The sequence below is a fragment of the Micropterus salmoides genome, unplaced genomic scaffold (genome assembly GCF_014851395.1).
Source record: "Micropterus salmoides isolate LMB-PRFRI ecotype aquatic unplaced genomic scaffold, ASM1485139v1 Ms_hic_scaffold_4, whole genome shotgun sequence".
Lineage (NCBI taxonomy): Eukaryota > Metazoa > Chordata > Actinopteri > Centrarchiformes > Centrarchidae > Micropterus > Micropterus salmoides.
The window spans coordinates 6345670-6370350 of record NW_024043372.1 but is presented as its reverse complement, the minus strand read 5'-3'; the positions used below and the strand labels follow the sequence as shown (position 1 = coordinate 6370350).

The window sequence follows — 24681 nt, the reverse complement described above, 5'->3', positions numbered from 1 at the left end:
TTACTTTCTCACTCTGAAAGGACTGCAGTTAAATTTGTTCAGACTTTCAACAGCGTGTGACTGTAAACTATTTCATTGTTTCTTTCATTTTTGTGCACATGCTTTTTAATCACAGCAAAGTTGGTCATACAAGCTGATTATCAAGGTGTAAACAGCTTCGGTGTGAAATTTAAGTTTTCAAGGTGACTATACGTTTTGTTTTTATACTTACTTAACAACACTGCTGTCATCTTAAAGTACATCTGGTTTACAAGCAGCTATAAATAACTGATTACTACTCAATTACATAAAAATGATCTACACACATCCAAACTAGCTATGACTGAAAATCAAAAACATATTTTAGACTTGCTGCAGCACACAGAAAAGGTCCAGCACTACTTCATCTTCAAAACTGACTGTTTGGTTAAAGTGTTTCTCTAAGATAACCTCAAGGTTACACAATACTTGACCACTGTTTATTTAAACGGAGTTAGTAAAATGATTTGTAAACTGACTTGTTGCAGTGTTGTTTGAGGTGTTTCTTGTAGCTCTCGTCCTGCAGCACCACCTCAGGGTTGCAGTGCACCAGCCAGTCAGCGTTCTTCACCTCAGGAACATTAAGCTGATTCTTTAGCTTCTTCCCTTTCCGACCCCGAGGAACTGGAGCTGAGAGACCTGGGTCAAAGAGGGAGGGAGAAAGAGAGGGTAAAACAAAAGTTTCCCATCATAGCAAATCCACTTCGTCAATCGTGGATTCTGTGCATACTAAACCAGTGGTTCTCAAAGTGGGGTCCTTCCAGCTCACCAGGACCTTCTGACCTCACACCCCGGACACAAACAGTTCCAGACACTCCCCTCGTACCCCCACCGCTTTACAGTACATACTGTAAATATTTTGCATATCACTGCACAAACATATTCTTTATAATTCCTTTATATTTTTAAATATTGTAATTGTTTTACTTTATATTATATATAAATTCCTTGTTAACCTGCTTGGAAATAAAGCGGATCATGATTCTAAAAGCAAAATCAGATGGGGACCCTGGGACAAAATCTTATCAAACGGGGGTCTGTGGTCAAATGTGTCAGTTTAGGGGTCCCTGACATGAAAAAGTTTGAGAACCACTGTACTAAACTACAGTACAAACATTTTAAATATTTTAATGCAAATGGACAGGGTTGGAGATTCTAGGTTAAGCTATTCTAAAAGTGAAGCGTAAACCTTTCATCTTACAAAAACATTACAATGGAAGTCAATGGACACAGTTAAAAGCGACCTCCACCAGGTGTTGGCGAGTATTTTCAGTCTGCGTCAGTTCACTCTATAAGTTTGAAAATGTGAGCGTGTGTGGAAAGAAATCGTATCTTACACGACCTCTGTAGCCCACTCCTCATCTCTGCTTGAAGCTACATTAGCCACAACAAGCATAATACACCACAATCTCTGCCCAAACTGTAGGCGGTCACGTTGCATTGTGGGTAATGTAAGTAATGTCGTAAGCTACATTGTGAGTTATATAGTGCAATGCTAAAACCGTGGACTATTATTTCAATGCTAACTGAAATGGCGGCGTGTAAGGTGGAAGGCTAAAGTAAAATGCTAACCAGAGTGATTGAGCAGTGCTTGGTCCTGGCCTTCCTTGGTGGGTGCGATCAGATCCCAGATGAAGCTCTTGATCTTGTCATCACCCTTGTAGTGTCTCAGGCAGTAAACTAGCAGAGCCCTGCATAACAAAAAAAAAACGTTTATTTAATATTTACAACTCTCATCAATGATGGCTACGTTTGCAGGTATAGTCTCTGGGTGTTGCAGCTCTTTTACTCTTAAAGTACCTGTAAATCATTCTGGACATCTCAGAATGAAATAGAAAGACTTCCTTTCCTTACCTACAGATCACCTCCATGTCTCTCTCCGCCAGGTGCCATTTAAACCGACCATGGTTTAGGATGTCTTTCCACCGACCCCACCTGGAAAGACACAGTGAAGAATGGAGAGGGAAGTAAAAATGTAGCTAAGGAACAAATAAGAAAGATGGCAAGACAGAAGGATGTGGAGCAATATATACTGTAAATATGTGTTTTATTTTTTTCTTCAAGTCTGTGATCACAAATTGAATTCATTTTCTTCACTTCAAACCACAATCGAGTTTGCTTTGTTGTATTTTGGCTCATTTATGTTCACTCTTGAGCTTTCAACAAACCAACCTTGTAAACAAAAGATATGAGCTCACAAGGAGCTTTTTATTAGTAAGCTGTCGTCCTGTGAGGTTTATGATTTAGGCTCCAAGGTGTGAGGGATGTTTGTGTTCATACATTTAGAAATAAATGAAGGAGAGTCACTTATAATGTGCTTAGTAATTTTTTTATTTTGTTATATCAGGCTGTCCAAGGACAAGGAACTGTCAGCTATCAGATGTCAACCTGTGAGCCTGTCTATGCACATCTACAGTACAAAACCTTTCACTGCTATGCAAATGCTCTCTACTATACTTGGAAAATTAACCTTCTGCTACTTTCTGCAAATTCAACTTAAGCAGCTTGGTAGTCTGAAGTGCAGCGATTTATGAATGATTTCTAAAACATTTCAGGTCATACCCGAAGATAAGCAGGTTCTTCTCAACCCGGAAGCACTCAGCACGGAGGTACCGCCGACTGCGTTCACCCAGGCGGCGAGTCCGACACGGCCGCTCCTCAGAGTCGCTGTCGAGCTCTGAGAACTCCATCAGCTCGTCGTCCTCAAAGGAGTTGTAGTGACGCGTCTGTTTCCGGACTCGAGGTGTGTCGATCACCAAGGACTCCTGGGAACACAGAGAAGATTTAAGTGTCCATGACAGAAACAGGTATAAAGATACAGTTTGAAAGAAGGAAGATGAAGTAGGTGAGGAGAGATCTGTCAAAGTTTTTATCCTCTGGTTGTATTCATAAGAGGGAAGAGAGACGAGAGAAAGAGACAGAAAAGACCAACATACACATTACTTCTGTTCACCAGGGGTGTCAGTTATTAAGGATTCAAGGCACGAGTCACGGTCCCCACACACACAGACATGGTATAAAGAAGTAGCAGTGCTTGGTGAGCAATCTGCTTCATTCATTAAGGCAGTCCATCTGTTATAAGGGGGAGGAGATGAGAGGGGAGTAAAGAAGAGGAAAAAATGAAAAGGAACAGGAAAGGGAAAACATGACACCTTTATCCTGATTTCTTACCCTCATTTCCATCCAGCCCTTTTTCACTCTTTTCCCAGTTGGGGAGCTCAGCTTTTAACTTCCCCTCCCTCCATCTTTGTGGATCAGATACATTTTTCTTTCCGAGCCTTATGTTGTTCCCCATCTCGCTTTCTCCATCCATCCCCCCAGTAATGCTTCTCTACTCTTTCAACCTTCTTTTTGCAAGATCGAAAGACATACTTCCACCGTTCAGTCGTTAATGTTTGACCTCTTTATTTTACCCTCTCCTAATTGCCCTTCAGTGGTCCACCTTTCTTTTTTCTTTTCTCCATCAGTCACTTTATTCACTTTAATTTCCTACATACATTTATTTCCTCTCCCTTCTTTTTGTGCCACCCTATCATTTTCTATCCCTTTTCTCTGAAACTCATTTTCTCCTTTTTTGTTCATTCCCCTCTCGGTCCTTCTCTCCATCTCTCTGTACCTTCTCCGATTTGGAGTCGATCTCCACCTCAGCGATCTTGGCCCATTTCTGCCAGAAGTTGGGGTCATCCAAAGAAATGTCCGTTCTGTTACCAGATGAGATGAAACTGGCCTGAGGAAAGAAAAACACAAAGATGCTAATTTCTTTCCATCTTCACATTTGATGTTTATGCCAAGTAGTCAGTGTTTCCTCCAAAAGCCTCTGAAACAGCGTTTAGACAATAGGGACAAAGTAAAACACATTTGATGCGAAGACAACAGCTGTCAGTCCAATTTAACGCGTTCATTAGAACAACCAGTTCACACTGAACATGATTTGAGATATACATTTACAAAGTTACGCCCACTAAAATAAGATTCAGACAACACCTGTGCTTGGGTTTTCATTTTCTTCATAACAGAAATGTGGCGGCCTGACTGGTACAAAAGGGTTATGGTGTTAAGGTCAGTGTTTCCTCAAGGATTTTTTTCAGTAGCTGGGGGCAGGATAAACCGCACCCCCTCATTTTACAGCTTCTGACATTTATCTGTAGACATTAATATAAAAAACATGAGAAACCTCCTCCCTTCTGAGGTACATTTTTTTGCACATTAAAACCCAAAAAGAAACGTCTCATCAGCTTAAAAGGACTAGTTTGCATCACTAATTAGCTTCACTAACCTCAGCTCCTCCAGTCACGTCCGTTTTCCAAAACCACTTTTTCAGACTGAAACTGAAAAATAATTTAATCATTCTGTACAGGAAAGAGCTGCAGGCTACACCAGTTTGTACCTGATGTTCTCAACATTGGACAAGTAGGCAGTAATAAAATACAGCTTCCAGTTACTTTCTATAAATTGAGCTAATGTTAAGTTACATAGCAGCTATGTAGCTGCTGTAGAAGCTGCTCAGCTGTGCAGTCTGAAGGGGAGGAGAGATGTTAGCTAACTTAGCACTAACCGGCTTCACTTTTCCAGCAGGTTGGAAACAACAGACTTTTCTCGGTCTTGAGAAGCTGACACACTGTAACAGACACCGTACATTTACTGCCAGAATATTTTCCTCCGCTCGCGTTCACCATCACTTTCTGCCGCTCGGACAATCAAACACTCGCTACGCACCTCCTGATTCAGAGTTGCTCTTATAACACCATCTGTCACGTATGTTCTGCATAGAACGAGGAGAGGAAGCGAGCAGAGCATTGAGTGCTGCCGTGCTCGCACAGTGTGCGAGTGAAAACATTTGTAGCGCATAGTTTAACAATCGTGGGAAATTTTAGTAGTGGCGGTCGTGATTCAGCAGTGGCGCATGCATATATACTGAAGGGTTATGGTATATATACTGTATACACACACACACACACACACACACACACACCACACTATATATAGAAGTTGTTAGTGAATAAATAAGTTCTGGCCTTTACTTAATGTTTAAGGATTTCTACCTTAGCAAATGTGGACCCCTTCCCTTCAGACTGGATGGTGATGGTCTGAGTTCGTCTCTGAAGTATCTGATCGATGTCTTCCTCGCAGAACTTTGAACCCTCGTCTTCTTCGTCCATTAGAGCGCCGTATGCTCCTTTTTTCAACAAATCCTCCACTTCCAGCTTAGAAAGCTGCTGCACCTGCAGCCACAAACGGCCACACAGGTTAAAATTTATACTCTTTGATTTCTAAACCACTTACATCTCGTAAATTGTAACCAACCTCCAAGAATATACGTCTAACAATCTTATAATATCAAATAATACTCTACTATATTCTCACCCCATTGAGGCTTCCTTTGCGGTTTATGTCTTGGAGGACAGCTTTGTCCAATCCGAGCTTCAGACTGGCCTTGTCAAACATTTCCCTTTCGTAGGAGTTCCTGGTGATCAGTCTATAGACTTTCACCGCTTTGCTCTGGCCAATCCGGTGGCAGCGTGCCTGGGCCTGAAGTGGAGCGGGGTCAGGAAAAAGATATTAAGTATAACAATTGCAGAATGCTTTATTCTTGTGCTTACAGTTAGACCTGAGAACAGCCTTGGATGCATTAAGGGTTTCGTGCATTAACTTAGATGAGAAAAGATTAAAGATTTACCAAACTATGGTTAGAAAGTTTTAATACAATCATGAAAAAATTTCATTTTGAAGCAAAAGCTCATTGTTGTTGATTTTAGGGAACAAAAGTTGATAACTAAAACTTAAATAGATTACATAACTTAGTGTGATAAAGACAATGGCATTTAACAGTTATTTTTCTAAATAATACGAAAACCAAATCTCTTTCTCACCTTGTCCAACAAACAAAACTTACAAACTTACTTAACAAGAAATATTATGCTGCACACTAGCACGGACAATATAACATACTAGTTTAGCACAGAGAACAAAGACAACATTTCACCATAACCGTTAAAGTGCCAACACTCCCAAACATTAAAGAAATTTCACCCAATTTTAAGAGTTCCAATATTTTGGCAAGAAATCGAAACATCCATTGCATCAAAACTGTGGGAAAGATTCATACCCACAGAGTCAGGTAACACTGCACACTCACTTCATTATTTGAGGGATCCTTTGAAACAGGCATTTTGTCAACTATTGCAGTCCCTAAAGGTATCATAAAGGCCACCAGCTCACTGCCCACCTGCAAGTCGTTCTGGGGGTTCCAGTCCGAGTCGAAGATGATGCAGGTGTCTGCAGCCGTCAAGTTGATTCCCAGGCCTCCGGCTCTGGTGCACAGCAGGAAAACAAAGCGGTCTGAGTCCGGCTTGCAGAACCTGTCAATGGCCGCCTGCCGCAGGTTCCCGCGCACACGACCGTCAATGCGTTCGTACGTGTAGCTGGAGAAAACACACAGAAATGCGTTGACAAATGAATTCAAACGTAAAATTGCTCTCCTTTCTTTGTTCATCTCCCAAATATTTATTCTGTTTTTTCTATCTTTCAATCTCCTTTTCTGTCCATCCTTCTTCTTCATTCCCATTCTTTCTTCCTTCCTTTTCACTTTCTCACTAAATCTTACCTCCCTCCTCCTCTCCCCACCCTATTCTCTCTCCTCACCGTCTCTGTATGAGGTAGTCCTCCAGGATGTCCAGACAGCGACCATCTGGGAGAAGACAAGGACTTTGTGTCCCCCGGCCAACAGTTTGGGCAGCAGCTTGTCGATCAGCACCAGTTTACCGGCTGCCTGGATCATTGCCTGCAGCTGAAAGTCCAACGCGTCCGGACTGTGGCACTTCCTGAAGCTTTCAAGAATCTTCTCCTCCGCACCTGACAGAAAAGAAGAGAAAGAAAAGGCTTTACTTTCAGACTTCTGCTGAGCTATGGTAGAGATAAGAGAGATATGATAATTGTAACAAGGGACTTTTGTTTTGTAGTTAATCAGTGTAAGGAAACATTTGTGTGTGTGGCGCTCAACTTAAACACTGCCATAGTTCATCAGATGCAAAGTGCTGTGTAATTATAGATCACTAAGAAATTCAATATTAACTGATGTGTCATTAAAGAGGTGATTTACAACCAGGGAACAACAAGGTCACTGATTGTGTGTGTTTGTGAGTTGCAATCAAGGACTCCCTTACTGAAGGTCGTGTGTGTGTGTGTGCATTCTCACCTGTGATAAGGTAGGGGTGGTTGCAGCACTTGCGGAGCTCCATCATGGTGTTAATGAGGTTGGGCATGTTGTGCTGGTTTGCTCCTTTGGACAGGAAGGAGAAGTTCTTCTCTAAGATGGCTCGGTAGTATTTCTTTTGAATGTTGGTCAGCTCCACCTGCAGGAACACCACAAGGGGGAAAAGTGTTTTTGTAAACAGCCTGGTAATATGTGTTTTCTCCACCTACCCAACACAACTAAAACAAACATTACACTGTGATTTTAGTTTCCAAAGTGAAATATTGGAGAATACTAAAACCATGCAACCATTCATCTACTGAAGGTCATCAGAGGGCTGACACACACACACACACACACACACACACACACACACACACACACAGGCAACACATTTAAATTCACGCCTAAGGCAATTTTAGAGTTTCTAATTCACAGAATCTACATCTGTTTTGACTATGAGAGGGAACTGGAGCGCCTTGAGGAAATGAACACAGTCACGTGAAAAACACACAGAAAGGCCCCAGCTGACTGCATTAGGTCTGAGATTAGGATGCTCTTGCTCTGAGGTAACAGTGCCAACCAGTGAGCTCACATACTGGATATTTTTCTCCCATTTTAATTAATTTACAATTTCATTTCATTTAGAATTTAATTGTGATTAAAAACATGTTAGATGTGATACAATAAAAAATGTCATGTGTCAAGGACTAGTGACTTGACAAGATAAACACCTGCCTGTTACCCGACTCATTATTATAGCCACATTAATGATGTCTGATATTACATAATTCATTCATAGAGGTTCTTTCCAGCACTTATTCAGACATCAAAACTGTACAAATATGAGAATCCCTTCATTTATGTGACTGTTTATATCAAACGCACACAGCCCTACCTCTATGATGGTCTCTTCTTTAGGCGCCAGGTTTTTTTCCACATCATCCTTCAGTCTCCTCAACATCATGGGCTTCAAAATGGCCTGAAGCTTCTTCACCTGTTGGGAGTAAACACAGGAGGTGGTGTGAATGGGATATACATATATTTTCTAGGGCTGGGCAACGATTAAAAACTGTAATTGCATTGTTAAGCGCAAAACTGAATAATGAATACTAAAGTAGTGTATTGTGCACTTTTAATTTCAATGCACTGCTATATACACAAAAGTGCAATAAGATGTGGTTTGCAAACACTTAGCGACAAGTGGGCGCGTTTCCTGAAACTGTCGCGGTTGTGCTTGCCTTACGCAACGCCCGCCACCGAAGTTGAATTGTCTTGAACTTTTTGTGTGCAACATGCAGCACAAATCAGTGGAAGAGAGACTGATCCTCGCTGTTTGTGAGTTTTACTAATCCGCATACAGTGTGTCATTTTTTTGTTTGTCTCGCTTTTGTTTATCTGCTTCTCCCACACGCTGCATCCAACGTAGTCTGCCGAAGCCTCCCTCCACTGCTTGTTTGGATGATTTGCAGGCTGATAAACATCCCACCTCTCCTGTGACGCATGGTTTGACTGTATGTGTATTCAGAGCCAGTGAGCAAAAATTTAATATAAACGTGACTTCCTGTAGTTGCTTTTCACAGAAAAAGCCATCACGCACAGAGATCCATCCATCCATCCATCCATCCATCGTCAACCGCTTATCCTGCGTACAGGAGCCAATCCCAGCTGACATCGGGCGAAAGGCGGGGTACACCCTGGACAGGTCGCCAGTCCATCGCAGGTGCACAGAGACTTTGGCCTGGCTAAAGTCTACGATGTACTGCATCTACATGTAGTATTAAAACACTTATCTCAACATACCTGTTCATCGGTTTTAAGGTCCCCAAATTCTTCCAGAAAGGTGCTTTCTGAGGGAAACTGTAGCGGCTCTAGGAAATTCAACAGGCTGAACAACTCCTCCACTGAATTCTGCAGAGGGGTTCCTGTCAGCAGAACCTTTTGTTCCTGTTAGAAACACAGACCAAGAATATCTTTTTAAAAAACACATGAAACATCACACATAACCTGCTATTTATAAAAGACAGTTATTCACACTGAAATGAAAACATTAGCCCGTGGAGAGGCCAAGGAAGAAGGAGAGACAGGTGAAACAACATTACATATGATTACATTAAATGGATATATGCTGTATTTATGAATCAGAACAGTCAGGTGTACTAATAAAGGTGTGCATGAATGAAGGTATGAGAGGATAAGCAAGGCTAACACTGTATTGCTCTTCCCATTAATAAATGTTTCATCTCACAGATAAATGGTCGACAGTGATATAAAATAACAGCCGTTGCCAAATTTTATATTATATTTGACAAAATTAAACAAATTCCTACAGCAGCATTGCCACACGTAAGGTACTGTACATCGTATTCAACATACACACACACAGACTGACCAGGTTCATGAGTTTAAGTCCCTCCAGCAGTTTGCAGTTCCTGTTTTTCAGTCGGTGGGCTTCGTCGATCACTACACAGCGCCAGTGGAGCTTCTTCAGTTCCGGACAGTCGGCCATGATCATTTCGAAGGTGGTGATCACTCCGTGAAACTTCAGCACCCCTGGGATAGTGTTACCCTGTGGGCCAGAGAGAGAGACAGGGCAAGAATGGCACATTTAAATGGTCATATTATGGACGTATGCGTCTTCACTTTTAACCTACAAAACTGTTAAAACTGCTGAACAGGTGAATTTATCAGGCATGACCAAAATTAATATTCACTCCCATTGGATATCTGCAGAAAGCTACAGTCAGAAATATTAGCTACATACAGTATTGTAATGATAACTCTGTTTTTATCTGAGAATGGAGCAGCAAGAAGAACCCGTTATCTTGCTAATATTTATACCAGGGAAAGTAAAAGAGAAGGAATAGGTCATTCTAAAGAACTACATGGCTGAAATGTTCCACCAAGAAAATGTCACAGATGACGATCACTTCATGGAGCCACCCAGCAAGGAGACAGCACAGAAAAAGTGTTCAATGCGAGAGCGAGAGATAAATGACAAATATGCTGCGGATGACTGTAACATCCACAGTATTGAACACACTTCGCACAACCCTCACTGAACAGGAAAACCCAAGGCAGGATACTGAACTTAATTAAATAAAAACATACTCATTAAAATGAACAATCTAAACCATTGCCATTAAAATGAATTAATCTCCAACAGCAAGCCTCTTTACTACACATAGACAATTAAAGCAATTAATGAGTTCCATAAAACAAGTCAATTACGTCCTCATATCGTACTTACTGTGTATCACAGGTATGCACAACACTTCAATAGGAACAGTTCAAGAGCCTCAAAAAGCTGTCAAAGCTTTGACAATAAAATCACTCCAACATGCACTCTGCTTGTTCAGAACAACCCAAATGTTGTGGAGAGCGCTGTAGTGGGATGTTAAGAGGCCAGTGTGAGAATATAGGAGAAAAGGATGTGACTTTGCTTTTGAGAAAATAAAGGTAAGCCTTTATTGATCCCCAGAAGGGTAATTCAGGCATTTCAGCAGAGCAAGGACAGAAGTAAGTACAGATAAGTATATATTTAAAATAAAAATAAGAATAGAAATAAAGAGCAATTAAACTCAAAATAAGATCCTAATTGCTTTCTATCTGGTTTCACACATATCCATAAATCTTACTATCAGAAGACTAAACAACAAGGATCTGCACCAAACTCTTTGTGCATTACAAGACTTTTACCATTTAGACCTCAACTTAATTCTAAACCTTTTTATGTACAGTCTATGTTCTAAACCAAGCCCTTCCCTGAACATAAATGCATCATTTTAACACAAACATTAGCAGAACATGAGTTATTTATGAGACATTTTAAGAACAGTTAAGAAAGAGTAAAAGTTTTTTATTAAACATTTTTACTAAGCAAACCCAAAACCTACAACATCCTTCCTCCACTCTGCAGGGACTGATGAGACACTGACCATCATGTTCTCTCTCCAAGGGTTAGTCTTCATCAGTAATCAGAAGACACAGAATAAACCAAAATGCAATGCAGCCAAAAAACATTTAAACTTTGTGGTGAAGCTTCTCAGCAAAGAAAACATGTTCTACCAGGAATGTCATCATCTTGACCAACATGAACAATTATAATGAATGCAATGAATTAATACATGTCCTGGGGCAGCATATAAAATGAACTTTTTCCCCCCCACACTGCCACTGTGGCAAGCAGTTATCTTTTGTCTGCCACTCAGATATTTTATTGGCAACTTTGGAAATGTATGCGCTACATGAAGGAATAATTCAGCTAATTTAATGTAAATAATCTCGTCATTATATGTCCAATATATTTACACAAAAAGGACCCATGTCTTTCAGTACAGTGACAATCACTCCACCTCATTGTTTCCTATATATTCATTCAGAGCGGCAGTGTGTAAAATCAAATGTTATAGTCCCTCCCCCAGACCAATTCTTTACCAAGTTTGGTCCTTAGCTTTTGGTTTGTTGTTTATTTCACATCTGCTTTAGCTTTTCCAACTATTTTTTCCACAGATATGGTAAAATAAATGGTCCCAAATGATGTGAAATTGCATACTTGTCATTGGAAAAAGTAAAATTTTCTTGGGGAAGACCCTTAAACCCCCCTGCCACCATCAACACCAAATATGTGCATCTAAGTCTATGGGAAAACACTGAAAGTGTAAGCTATTCTAATTTTTCTCACATGCTCATGGACACAACAGCACTGCTGCAGTCACAAATTGTATTAGGGTTGCGGGTAAATTGTTCTCACTTCACCTCCGCCGCTACAACTCCATCCTAGGGGAAACACTGCACCTTAGTTAACAATCAGCTATTTCAGAAAAGGCATAATCAATATATTATTATTATTATCTCTGTATGTTAGCCATGATCAGAAGGAAGCAGAATGGAAAGAGACAGGGAGTAAAATGGGTTGCTGGATGAGTAATGGAAAGCAAGCAGTATCACATTATAATCATTTCACAGAAAGATAATTTGAGAGTCATGGCATGAAATAATATATAATTTCATCAGGTACCAACGGATGACAAGAAAGTTCACCACAGTGTATTATACAGTCAGTGCTCAATATAAAACCCACAGCTCATCCACAAATAAATGAGTACTTATCTCAGCTCAAATCTCCACAAGAGTACACATCTCAACAAAATCATCCTCTTTTGGATCCCAGCAAGCAACAAACAAAAGAATATTCAATACAAAAGTTGGCCTAAGAAAATAACACCAAGTGACGCCTCGTGTCTAATAGACAAGCTTAGTGATTCTTCGAAAGCGCCAGTTACCTCCCAAATTCCAGCCGGGACTGCTGGCTGTGTGTGTTGTGTGTGATGGAGGCGCGTGTGCCGATCGCCACAATACGCTAACTTTACCACATGGGTCTTTCTGTTGTGCATTTCCCCCGTCCGCCAACAAACAATTTCACCCGCCAGTGCCAATAATTTGGTGGGGGCTAATTTCAGACCCTGCCCTGGAGCTTGCTGGAATGGATTTCCATACTCTTCACTAATTACTCATTAGAGCAGAAACAGACAAGGAAGGTTTGCATGAATGTGAGTTCACCAAAGATAAAGTTTAAATCAGCTTAAGGATGAAACCATTATTTTCATAAATCGATTTATCAGTCAATATTTATTTTCCCCAATTAGGCAATTAATTGTTTTCTCTATAAAATGTTTCAAAATAGTTATCTAAAAATTACTACGCAATGTCCCGAGGTGATGTCTCCATATTGCATGTTTTTTCCTTCCAACAGTCTAAAACCTAAAGATATTCAATTTACAATTATCTGACAAAGAAAAGCAACAAGTCCTCCCATCTGAAATTGTTAAGTAAATTACTTAATTTAAATCGATTCTCAGAGTTGGGCCAAATTAATTATCAGGAAAAAAAGAAAATAAAGGAACAAAAACAAGACAGATGATTCACAATAGATTAACTGGATATGTGGGGAACATTTCCTTTGAAGACATCAGCAACAGCTAAATATCAGCACAGATTTCCTTCACTTCTGTGTCCTTGTGAGTTGTGTATGTGGTTCTCGCCCGGATAGAAATGAAAGACACCCTCTCACTACCTTTAGGTCTATTTTTAAAAAACGTCATGCAGCTGACTCGTTCGCTGGGTGATCGATGACAGGCGATGACTACTATATGCACAGACTCAAACATTACCTGTGGGTCTCTGTAAAACATCTCGTACTGCAGGATCATCTGCCGGCTGATCTGCGAGCCGTGATACACGATGACGTTCATGTGCGTCCATGTGCGAAACTCCCTCTCCCAGTTGGTGATGGTGGACAGCGGGGCGATAATGAGGAAGGGGCCGCGGATCCCCATGCTGAAGATCTCGTACAGAAAGGTGATTGACTGGATGGTCTTTCCCAACCCCATCTCATCTGCCAGTATACAGTTTTTTCTAGGAAGAAAACACAAAGACAGTGTGAGAGAGTGGAAGAGGGCAGAGGGAGTATTCGACTCTGTCATGATCCTAAAATACAGAAAATTTATGCTAATTAATACAATAATTAAGCCAATTAGTCCATTACTAGTTGTAAACAGACCTGTCTTGTCTTGTAACTTATTGTTGATATTGATATAAACTCTGCGTCTTGAGGCACAAATGAGTTGTAGAAGTTGTTCCTTATTAAAATGCTAATTTATGATTTGTTTGTCAGTGTATTTTGTTTTTTTGATTTGGTTTACTATAATAAACTTGTTGAATGTATTCAAATTGTTTTATTTTTTACAGTGTTTAAACCTCAACCAATCGAATTGCTTTGACTGGTTCCACTGTGTTGGTGTATAGTATTCACCTGTTGTACCAGTTGAACAGCAACCAGTTCATTCCCTCCAACTGGTATTCTCTGAGCTGGTTTCCATTTCGGTAATCTCTGGAGCGCTCCAACTTCTGCCACTTTTCTGGAAGAGGACGCTCCTGTGATATGAACACACACAGAAACATATTTTTCCTTTTTCTTATTCAATACCATTGCCAAGTGATTTCAATTGGTTCTGTTTCAATTTCAGTAATAATAACCAAACAAAATGTAAAACTTTTGCTACCGCCTATGAGGTTTAAAAACAGTTTTAAAAACTATGATTACCAACAACCTCTTATGAGATATGATGTGAAAAGGTTCCTTTTTCTGAATGGAATAATCCAGACTACATAGATTTTATCCAACAAAAGAAATAGGAGAATATCACATATTAAAGCTATTTGGTTCTCCTGATAAATCAGAAATTGGTTGCACCAATTTAAAAAAGGTAGGAGACGACTGAGTCTCTGATTTTGGATGTTGAATGGATAAATAATAAAATAAGTGTTGTTGCTGCCAGGTTGTAATAAGTCATAATACTAGTTTTGAAATGAATAATGGCTAAAGAGAAGGAATAATTTGCTCAGGTCTCACTCCTGCATCTCCCAGAAGTAGACAGAAACCAACATAAAGACAGACATTTTGAAGTTTCTACTAGCATCCCTCTTCCGTTTCTTGACACAAATATAAAACTTCATCCTTAAACAACCCTGCCAACCACCACTTCCACTTATCTTATTATTGGATGCCACAAAACAAGGAGATTAGCAAAGCATCTACAACAAATTTTTTTAAAGAGGTGGTATTATGCTTTTTGGCCTTTTCCCTTTATTATTGAGTTATATAACTTTTTTGTGCGTGTAATAGGTTTGCAAAGTGAAAAAGCCAAACGTCCACCTCAAAGGGAGTTCCCATCTCCCACAGAAAACACTGCTCCCAAACTGCGTAAAAACAGCTCGATTATAGTCCAGCCTTTTGTTTCTGTTCCCATGTTGCGTCACATCGTAACACGCATCATAATGCTCGCCTAGCGGCTTGTCATACACGCCCACTAAAACACCGGTTGAAAAACACTTCAGCTTCACCACACAGTAACAAGACGTCCGCCTGCTGCCTCTCCTCTCCCTTCCAAACATTAGATACCCTCCACGCAGTCAAGGGACATAAAGTTGTTACTGTGATGTAGAGACAGAGTTCAGTTAAAACACTGAAAGATAGCTATGAACCGTGTTTACTGGCTTCTCATGACCCGCCCTACTCTGATTGGCTAGTAGTCCTTAACTAGGTGGTATGCATGAGCATCTCCCAACAAAGATCATGTAGAAGTGTGAAGCATCACTCCATAGCTAAAACGAAGCCGTCAACACACAGGGTGAAAAGAGGAGCTGCAGCAATGTGCAGTATTACAAAAACATGTTGTTTTCTTTTAAAAATGAAAACCATGTAAACCAGTTCTGGTACAACCCCTAAATAAAATAATTAACCTTAAAATGAGCATAATATGACAACTTTAACAGAGTGTCTTGTATTCAACATCCAGCAGCAGTAAATGTAAATACTGTTACTTTCGGCCCCTCCTTTGTCGTCTGGGCTTCATAATGATGGCTACACAGTGAAGCAAGGATGTGGGTCACAAAACAGAAGGTGTTGTGCATGGATTTGATTGTGAGGGTTTTACAAACCTCAATGTCACCTCCAAAAGCAAACAAAAACAGACCTGAGAAGAAAACCTCACAGCACCGACTGTGTTTGCACTCATTAGTACCAAAAAAGAAAACAAGGCCAAGATGGTGAATTTACGGGAAAGTGGTTGTAGAGATGTGGGTAGAAAATGTCTGTTCTGCAGGAGTGGTTGAAAATTAAATATTAAGCCGTAACTATGTTGTAATCTTTTGCCGTTTTTACTTTCATCTACCCACATATGTAAACTCAAACTGCAAATGTTTATCTGGTTCAGATATCATAATCGCCACCCTCATCTCCATTTTTTTCAGCAATTCAAAACAGGTCTGGGGATGCGCTCTTTGACAGCTGTTTCCCTGGCTGGAAAAGAAAACCCAGCCATTCAGGGGGTTTAGGTGGTATTAAGAATAGAGACGTCATCTGCCTGCAGCAGAGCCACAAAAATGTAAACAAGTGTGTAGAAAGCAGACGGTTATTGTAAGTCCAAATAAGAAGTTATAAATCTGCATATTTCCTCAATTTACATGGCAAATGTTAGGTTAACTGCTCCAAGTAAACGGTACTGCAGCTTCTGTGTTGACTGAAAATGACAAGAGATGAGACGATTCTGTCAGCCACTGCGGACTAGTTATGGAAAAACAACCCCTTTACTTAAACAGAAATCAGCTTACATGAACACAATGTCAAACGAAATTATGAAGACACATGAATTGGCAATTCACGCTGATTATATCGCTATATTGATTGCTACAGTGACAATGCACTGATTTATTGGTTTACTTTATGTCAAAGTCTTCTCTTGGCTTTCATTTCATAAGGTTTGAAAATGTTGTAATACTTCCCCTGTAGGGATGCACCGAAATGAAAATTCTTGGCCGAAGCCAAAACCGAATATAATGAAGTACATTAACATTTTCATTAGTACCAAAAACATCCATTTACATGCCTTTTTTTTTTTTTTTTACCATTGCATAACTTAAATAGTCAAAATGTGCTTTTTACTCCACCACAGGATTTGGAGACTATGGTGTGTGGGTCAGAGGCCCAAGAGGATCCGGTAAAGTAAATCACATGTGTCCATTTACTTTTAATGTACACATGTTATATGTTTTATATAATCCAATTAATCTTCATACTGTATAGACACCTCATTTGGAAAACAAAAACCGGACATGTGTATCCTCGCACTAAATTCATCATGTCCGACCCAAGAGGATAAATAATGTTGTATGTGGTTCTCGTATCACGTAACATGAAAACTTCACAGCCTCTCTTCAGGTAGGAGAAAAAATGACAGGATAAAGCCGCTAACCTGCCTGTCAGCTCGCACTGGTCCGTTTCAGTGGATTTACAGTAAAGGCTCGAATACGTGGGCACTCCAAATTTAGGTGCGGCTAGCTTAATCGCCTTCTCAGAAACGAGTGACAGGAACACTCAAAGCGGGTCAGACCGTTTGTTGCCTTTTCTAAGAAGTCAGCCACAGATGGAGTGGATGTGCTAGGAGATAATTCAGCAGAACAGTGTCTGCAAACTGCAATTTTTGCATCTTTCTCAGACACTTTAAAATGCTTCCACACTGCCGACATGTCAAAGAAATTGTTCGGTAAAATTTACTCGGTCTTTTGACGTATAAGGTCCAACACCGCAACTGCTTTTTATGCTATTTTCGGCCGATTAATTACGGTGGCCGAACATTCAGTGCATCCCTATTGTCCTGCTAACAATATGTTTGACACTTTGAAATTTTTTCCCTTTTTGCTTATTTCTCTTTACAGAGTCAATAATTACAACTTTACTTCCACAGTTATATAAAGTTATAATGTCCCAAACGTTCCACACATCTTGTGCTTTCTCTGCAACTAGCCTCATTAACAAGGCCCGGGTCCCCCACTGACACTCCCCCCTTGCAAACGATACAAATGTCTCTGCACATGTAAATACTGTTTCATCTCATGTCGGGCTCAGACCTGGCACGTCACACATATTTGTTGTTGATTGTTGATCTTTGTTGTTGTATATTTTTATGTTGTCAGTTTATATATTTATATGTACACAATATTCTCTTCCGTTATGTTACTTCTGCACAGCACAGACTCACAATAATGCACATGTATATATATCTGCGACGTTGTTCTTCAATTCCATATTTATATATTTCCACATTTATTTATGTTGACTGTATGTTTGTCTACATGTAGCACCTTATCACAACAGCAAATTCCTCATATGTGTAAAACACTACTTGGCAATAAAGCTCCTTCTGATTCTGATTCTCTAAGCGTACCAATATCTTGAAATTGCTGGTGTCTCCTTGAAAGTGAACCTGTGTGTGTAATGATGCTCTGATTTTTCACAGAACTGAACTACATTTTTCTCCTCTATGTCAAAATCTCTCTGCAAACTGCATATTTTTTTCCTCGTCTTCGTTCCACTCACCGTGTGTCTGAGGTCAGGTGGCAGTTTCTGGATCTCCTCAAACTCTTTGATCTTCTCTGGGTCCAGGTCCTCCTGCAGCTCCCACGTCGCCTCCTCGTAAGAGAGACTGCACCACTTAACGAGGTAATGGGTCACCTCCTATAACAACATCATACAGAAAAAAAACACAATGTGTGGGTGTGTGCGCCACAGGACTAAGAGTGAACCAGCACAGTGAGGACCTTCAGTAATAGACACACTCTCACAGCAGAGCAGTGTTTGTCTGGTTTGAAAGTGGTTGTGTTCACGTGTTACCTACCTCTCCAGTCTCAGTATCTGTGGTAACAGCCACCTCCAGCACTCTGTCCACCTCTACGTAGTCTGGGTTAAATAAGTCCTCATCAGGCTAGAAAAAGGGACAAAGACAGATGGAGAGAGAAAGAGACACATCAAGAGAGTGTTGATTATAAATCAGTAATGACCTTAAAAATAGCCTATGGAAATGCCTAGGGCTTATTAATACCATGCTTTCTTGCTGGCTATTACACTTTTGTATTAACTTATTATAAAATATGTTTGTATTTTTATTCATTTAACAGTGTAGTTCTCTTTCTCCATATCATCATTTTACCACTGTTTCTTTCTACCCTGTATGCCTATTGTACTGCAACTCTGTCCATCCTGACGGAAAAGACGCCCTCCTCTGTTCTTTCATTCCCCTTATGTTGTACAGACTGTAAAGCCCTGAGACAACCTGGTGATTTGAACTTGGCATTTTTCAGTACTAGAGCCACATCTTCCATAAACTCTGCACTAGAGCTACTCTTCTGAATAGCTCACCCCTCATCTTTTGTTCTGAAAAGCTTTGATAGAGGCCAACAATGAAGGTGAAATTACACATTAAAGGCCAAATTATGCTTCTATGTCAAGGTGTTGCCTTGGTTACAGCATGTTGGCGTTAACCTCTTGACCTTAATAGCACTTTCAACACTTTGCAGCAACACTGGATCACATTTACATTTTCCTAATCACTTTGTGATGGGTAAAATGACTCTGGTAAAGGCTTTGCTAAATTATAAGATACACATTTCGTCCAGCATGACTCAAAAGGAGAGGATTAGCCTTCTATCCAGACCTGAACAGTAGATTAGGGAAACAAACAGTAGATGATAACAGTTACCTCAGTGAACAGGTGTTTCATCTGGGCCTGTTTGGTCCTGAAGCGTTTAATCTTCTGGTGGATTCTGGGATCTTTCTCTAGCTCTTCCAGAGTTGCCCATTTGCAATGTAGGTAGGAACTGAAATAGCACATAAATAAAAAATATTGATCAAAAGAAGACAAATTAGCCCTGTAACTCTCCATCATTTCTGCGTCAAACACAGAACAGCACCACACTTTATTTGACGCAGGACAAGTTTTCAGGTCATGCTCGGCACAGTTAAACTTGCATTGTTCTCACCTTGGCCGGCAAACCAGGCTAATAAGCTCCAAGCAAGTTTGTTGTCAACGCACATAATATATAATATATAAATATCCAGAGGCCATTATTTAGCCTAGGTGGTGCATAATTGAATAAGCTGGTAATGAAAATTATTTAAAATTAAGTTAAAAAAACAACCATCATTTAGCAGATCTGAATACAAATCATGTAATCACAAACAAGCAGGGACCATGCCATTTTACGTTGACTGCATAGGAAATGATTTTTATATGTATGCACTATTAACCACTGAATCTGACAAAACAAGGAAGAATGAGGATGTTTCACTCTGTGATATACACGCGGACAAAGAATTCCCAAATCATTAGTCGATGGGAAAGAAAGCAGAACAAATGTTCCTATGGCTACAGTTTGACATGCATGATTTAATCTATAAAGCACAATCTATAAATGGACAAAAATAAATGTCACTGCAGAGTTTGTGACAGTGTATAGTATGTGCACCATGCGTGTTACCAAACTGCCAATCCAACTACTTACATATTTGACAATGTATTATGTATAAGAATGATTTTTACATTACAAATATTAACTTTAAAATTTGTGAATACATTATTTTAAATACAGTCATGGAGAAGTAAAACCTTTACATCCATTAAATTTGATTCAACTCAAGCAAACTCTGTTTTATTCATCACCCCAGAGGATAAATTACGATTGCAATAATGACTGTATAGCTATGTAGGACTTCTCTTAAAGATACAAAGTGCTGGAACAAACAAGAGGGTCTCCAGAGATCCTCCGTCTGGCTGGGAGAGCTGAGCCTTGGAAAGAGGATAAAAAATAAAAATAAAAAAACTATCTGCTCTCTGCAACAGCTCCCGCTGAGAAGCACTTTACTGACTCTAGAGAATAGACAAAGGGTAAAACACAGCCCATGTGTGCATAGTCAACTTCCCTGGGAGAAACCAATGTCATGAAAACTATTAACCAAGCAGCTCGAAAGAAAAAAAGAAAAAGTCAAGACAGTCCTTCAATGTTTCATCAATCATGAGGGGGATTTTTAACACCTCTGAGGCTGCACATGGGTATGATAGCACCCAGGACTTGTAGATTCATCGGGGATCATTTTTTGGATGTTTCTTTGATCATGTAAGGGTCCAGTGATTAACCTAAAGAAGCAGCTCTGTGAATGGAGTTCACATGTTGTCCCAGAGTGCGCTCAAAACCCGACCTGCACAGTACTGGTTTGAGCAGGGTGGGTGTGGTTTCCTCTCCATTTGTATTCTGCACACAAAACGGGCACATGCCACTTATGCTGACTTAATTACACTGTCCGGCAAGTAAACAAAATACCAAGTGTACCAACAGCATCGAAAGAATACGGTCTAATAAAAACTATTTTGCATGGCTTGTCGTGGCTGAATCCAAGTGGAAAAGGTTGATTATCAGCTGATTGAGATTCAACATCATATCTGCTGCCGAATGCCAAATGCACTCCATTTAAGCAGGTTTGCTGTCCCTTGTCACTTCATAAAAAAAAAACATTAAAATAAAAACAGCAGGTTCTTCAAAATAAAACACATGCAGGATTCATCAAAACAAGGAGGCTACAATCAAGCTAGCAGGTCTTTTACAAAATTGCAAAGTAATCCATCCAACAACTGTCATGACATTCCACTCTGAACCATAAACGTCAACCTGCCGGTGGCGCTAGAGGAAAAGTCGGTAGATTTCATCCTCTTGGTAACGTACATGTCTTGTACAAACTTTCATGGCAGTCCATCCAGTAGTTTTAGTCTGACCAAAGTGATGGACCACCCCACATTCTGCCAAAACAAACTGCACTTACAGACAAATATAGAACCTTAAGGTTAACCTTAAGCTAAATGTCTAATATGTAAAATGCCCATGGGTGTAAATAATGAAGACAGACTCACAAATTTCTGTACTTGACATAAAACTCCTCGGTCTCCTCCACTTGGTCCTCTGATGACGAAGTCTAGGGAGAGAAAAGGAGAAAGAGAAAGAGAAATTGAGCGGACGAGAAATAAATAGAGAGCAGCAGGAGAGTAGATGCTACATTGAGGGGGAAAACAACATAATACATTTATTATCCAGAAAACATATTCCATTCATTCATGAAACTTTGAGTGTGCGTTCTTTCTTCTTCACCTCTTTCTTTGCTATTCTGACAGACAGAATTTTCTCAATGATGTTGGCCTCGTCCTCAGGCGGCTCCTGAGGGAGAGAGAGACAGAGAAATTAGCAGCCTACAAGGATGAAGGTCAGTTCACATAGTTTGTGTTCAGACAGCAGCAATGTAATAAAGACTTCCAGCTAAGAAAAGCATTCATAGTAACACTTCACATAGTTTAAAATTTGTATTACACAAAATCTTGCTTATAATTTTCACATACTGTATCATAGTAAGAGGTGATAGCTTGTGCACCATGTTCATCTCAATGACGCAATACAACAGCCTCCAAAATGACCATAAACCTGACTGAACAACAACATTTTAACCTTCAAAAAGTTAGGATCTATTGCAATACTGCTGTATTAATCAGTCCCTCCAGGATTTCGTAATGTCACTATCGCAATTATTAACACAAATTCAACAAATCCCTGTGAATTCAGTGCGACTTGCAATTTTGACCAATCATAGCAACTTTTCCGCAAACTTGACCTGTCATCACCGTTTTCAAACATTGGCAAACTTTCTTGTTTACAAGCCGCAGCAGACAGGTGCGTGTGTTGTGATACAAACGTCTCAAATGTGCAGACAAAAAAGCCGGACAGTGAAAAACAGTATCCGGATCTTCTTTACCAAAGAGGGGGTAAACTGTTTTGCAAAATGTGCAGTATTGTGGTTGAACAAAAAGGAACAGAGTGGCAGAAACGCATGGAGGACGTCAGAGGAGATACTGGCTGTTGCATCTCGGTCAATTGCAAGCGCTAACAGAATTAAGGTAAGCTTTTTTAAATCTGCAGGGTTGGGGTTAGGTTAACTTTATTGTCCCCAGGGGGAAATTCTGCTTAGGCACAGTGCAGTGTTGCTTCATAAAAGACATCACAAAAGACATCACAAAAGACATCAACAAGAACCTGAGAAGGGAGGGACTGTTTAATGATTCAACTATAATTTTAAAGTAAAAAAAACCCTCTGCCTTTGCAGTTTTTACTTTGCTTTCCCACAATTTCATCAAAAAAATAAAAAAATAACATCGCAACTTTCATTGCAACTTTTTTAGGAAAGCTCCTGCAAAATCAGGCATTTTAGGCATTTATTAAAAAAAGGCCTGCAAAATCCTGGAGGACTGTTTAATGATTCAACTACAATTAAGTAACATTACCTAAAAAAAAGAAATAAAGAAAAAAAAGGAAGAGAGGTATTCAGTGCCCTTCCTTACCTCAGCCTGCCATGCCAGAGCAGTGGCGTTGAGCGCAGAGATGCGACCGGCTCCAAGAACTGCGATAGTCTCTCCATCATCATCTACCACCTTAAAGTCCAAATCCTCGTTATACTTCCTCCTTTTGACTTGACGTCCTGAACGGCGCTTCTAAAGAAGAGGAGGGAGATAGATGAATAGACAGAAAGAGTGAGAGGAGGTAAGATAAGATAAGAGAGAGTTCAATTCAGAAGTGGAGAAATACAGTGAGATATGTGGGTGAGAGGAAGAAGTTGGTTAAGGGGAAGTGAGATGGAAAGAGGAAAAAAAGAGATATAAAGGAGAGTAGACAGCGTAAATTGAGGATGGAAGTGAGGGTTGAAAATATGGAATAGATGGAAAAGGAGTAAATGACAGACAATATAATCAAATAAAAAGGAGAGGAAGAAAGAAAGGAAGGAAAAAAGAGAAATGCAAAGATTGAAAAAGAAAACATGATTGGAAATTTAACCATTTTGCTGCTACCTACTCTTATTAACTGAACATAGAAATGAGCCATTCAACAACAGAACACACGGTACATATTCAGGAACATAATGTCCAACATTGTTTATTACAGCAGACGAAATGGGGGGGGTTGGTATCATAATGTTGATGTTTTGTGCAAATGACATCTTTGTGACATGAACATCTTGCCCGTTCTGTTTAATGGCGACAAGAATTTCTCTCATGTTTAAAAGACTGCAATTCCCAAAACCCCATCTGCTTCCTGTCAAAAAGAGGATGTCGCTACTTATCACAGGTTAGAAGTAATGTTTCCCTTACATTTCATGCTTTTGGCAATGGTCTAATTTGTTCACAACAGTTGTACAAAAGATACCAGAGGATAAATGTCACTCATATCACCTTTACCTACACGTCTATCACAATATATTTACACCAGTCATTGCATGAGACCCACTGTCTCCAGGGTCCATCCAGTCTTTCTGTCCACTAACCGCGTTATCCAGGGGGTCTTGGCTGTCCTCTCCTCCCATGTTGAGGGCTGACATTGAGGTAGTGTCGTCACTCTCCGCCCCCTCCTGGACAGCCAGCTCCTGGTTTCTCCTCTTACCCTTCTTCTTCTTCTCCACCGGCGCTGCGCCAGGATTTCTGGGAGGAGAGGAATTCTGATGAGTAATTAGCAGCCCTAGTAGTCTGCAGCACCGCTTTCTCACAAAGCCAGAGGCTGGAAACTCTCCTGCTCCCTGAAGGTTTGTAGAGGGCTGGTAAAGACAGTCATATCCGGTACAAAAATGTTATCCTCACTTTGTTCAAATCTCTCTGGGTACCATTATTTCCTGATCAGCAAAGCAAAGGGCAACCCCTAGCCAATCACTGAGCCCAACCAGCTGGTGAAATGCTGGCCGCAAGATTGGAGCACGCTTTGCACCAGAAGGCTGCCAGTTTAAATCCCCAGAATGTGAGCTGAATGAAAAAGCAGGCTAACAACAGGTCTATAGAGGTGGTGATCTAATGACTAATTTGCAAAATTAACTGAAAGATTGTTGTCTTAAAGAAAGTGATTTGGTAATCACAGCGCTTTAGCTATGTTAGGTGACATATTGTGAGTGAACACGTTAGCAGGGTATATTTTGGAAGGCACTTGATTAAATCATTCAGGGATTTGACCTGATTGCTGGAAAGTAGGTGTGACATGGTGAGCATCGATATCTCCAT

At 40.1% G+C, this 24681-nt stretch overlaps 1 protein-coding gene across 1 annotated transcript in view; it reads right to left on the bottom strand.

Moving 5' to 3' along the window:
• chd6 (chromodomain helicase DNA binding protein 6) overlaps positions 1 to 24681 on the bottom strand; it is a 105891-nt gene that overhangs the window by 31119 nt on the left and 50091 nt on the right. The window contains 23 exon segments of the mRNA XM_038696924.1: positions 498 to 657; positions 1591 to 1709; positions 1873 to 1953; positions 2581 to 2783; positions 3635 to 3745; positions 5061 to 5240; positions 5383 to 5547; positions 6245 to 6440; positions 6661 to 6703; positions 6706 to 6870; positions 7214 to 7370; positions 8109 to 8207; positions 9014 to 9157; positions 9603 to 9779; positions 13384 to 13627; positions 14025 to 14146; positions 18150 to 18287; positions 18448 to 18534; positions 19309 to 19426; positions 21511 to 21572; positions 21746 to 21811; positions 22984 to 23133; positions 23961 to 24114. Coding sequence (XP_038552852.1) covers positions 498 to 657; positions 1591 to 1709; positions 1873 to 1953; positions 2581 to 2783; positions 3635 to 3745; positions 5061 to 5240; positions 5383 to 5547; positions 6245 to 6440; positions 6661 to 6703; positions 6706 to 6870; positions 7214 to 7370; positions 8109 to 8207; positions 9014 to 9157; positions 9603 to 9779; positions 13384 to 13627; positions 14025 to 14146; positions 18150 to 18287; positions 18448 to 18534; positions 19309 to 19426; positions 21511 to 21572; positions 21746 to 21811; positions 22984 to 23133; positions 23961 to 24114 — 3141 coding nt within the window.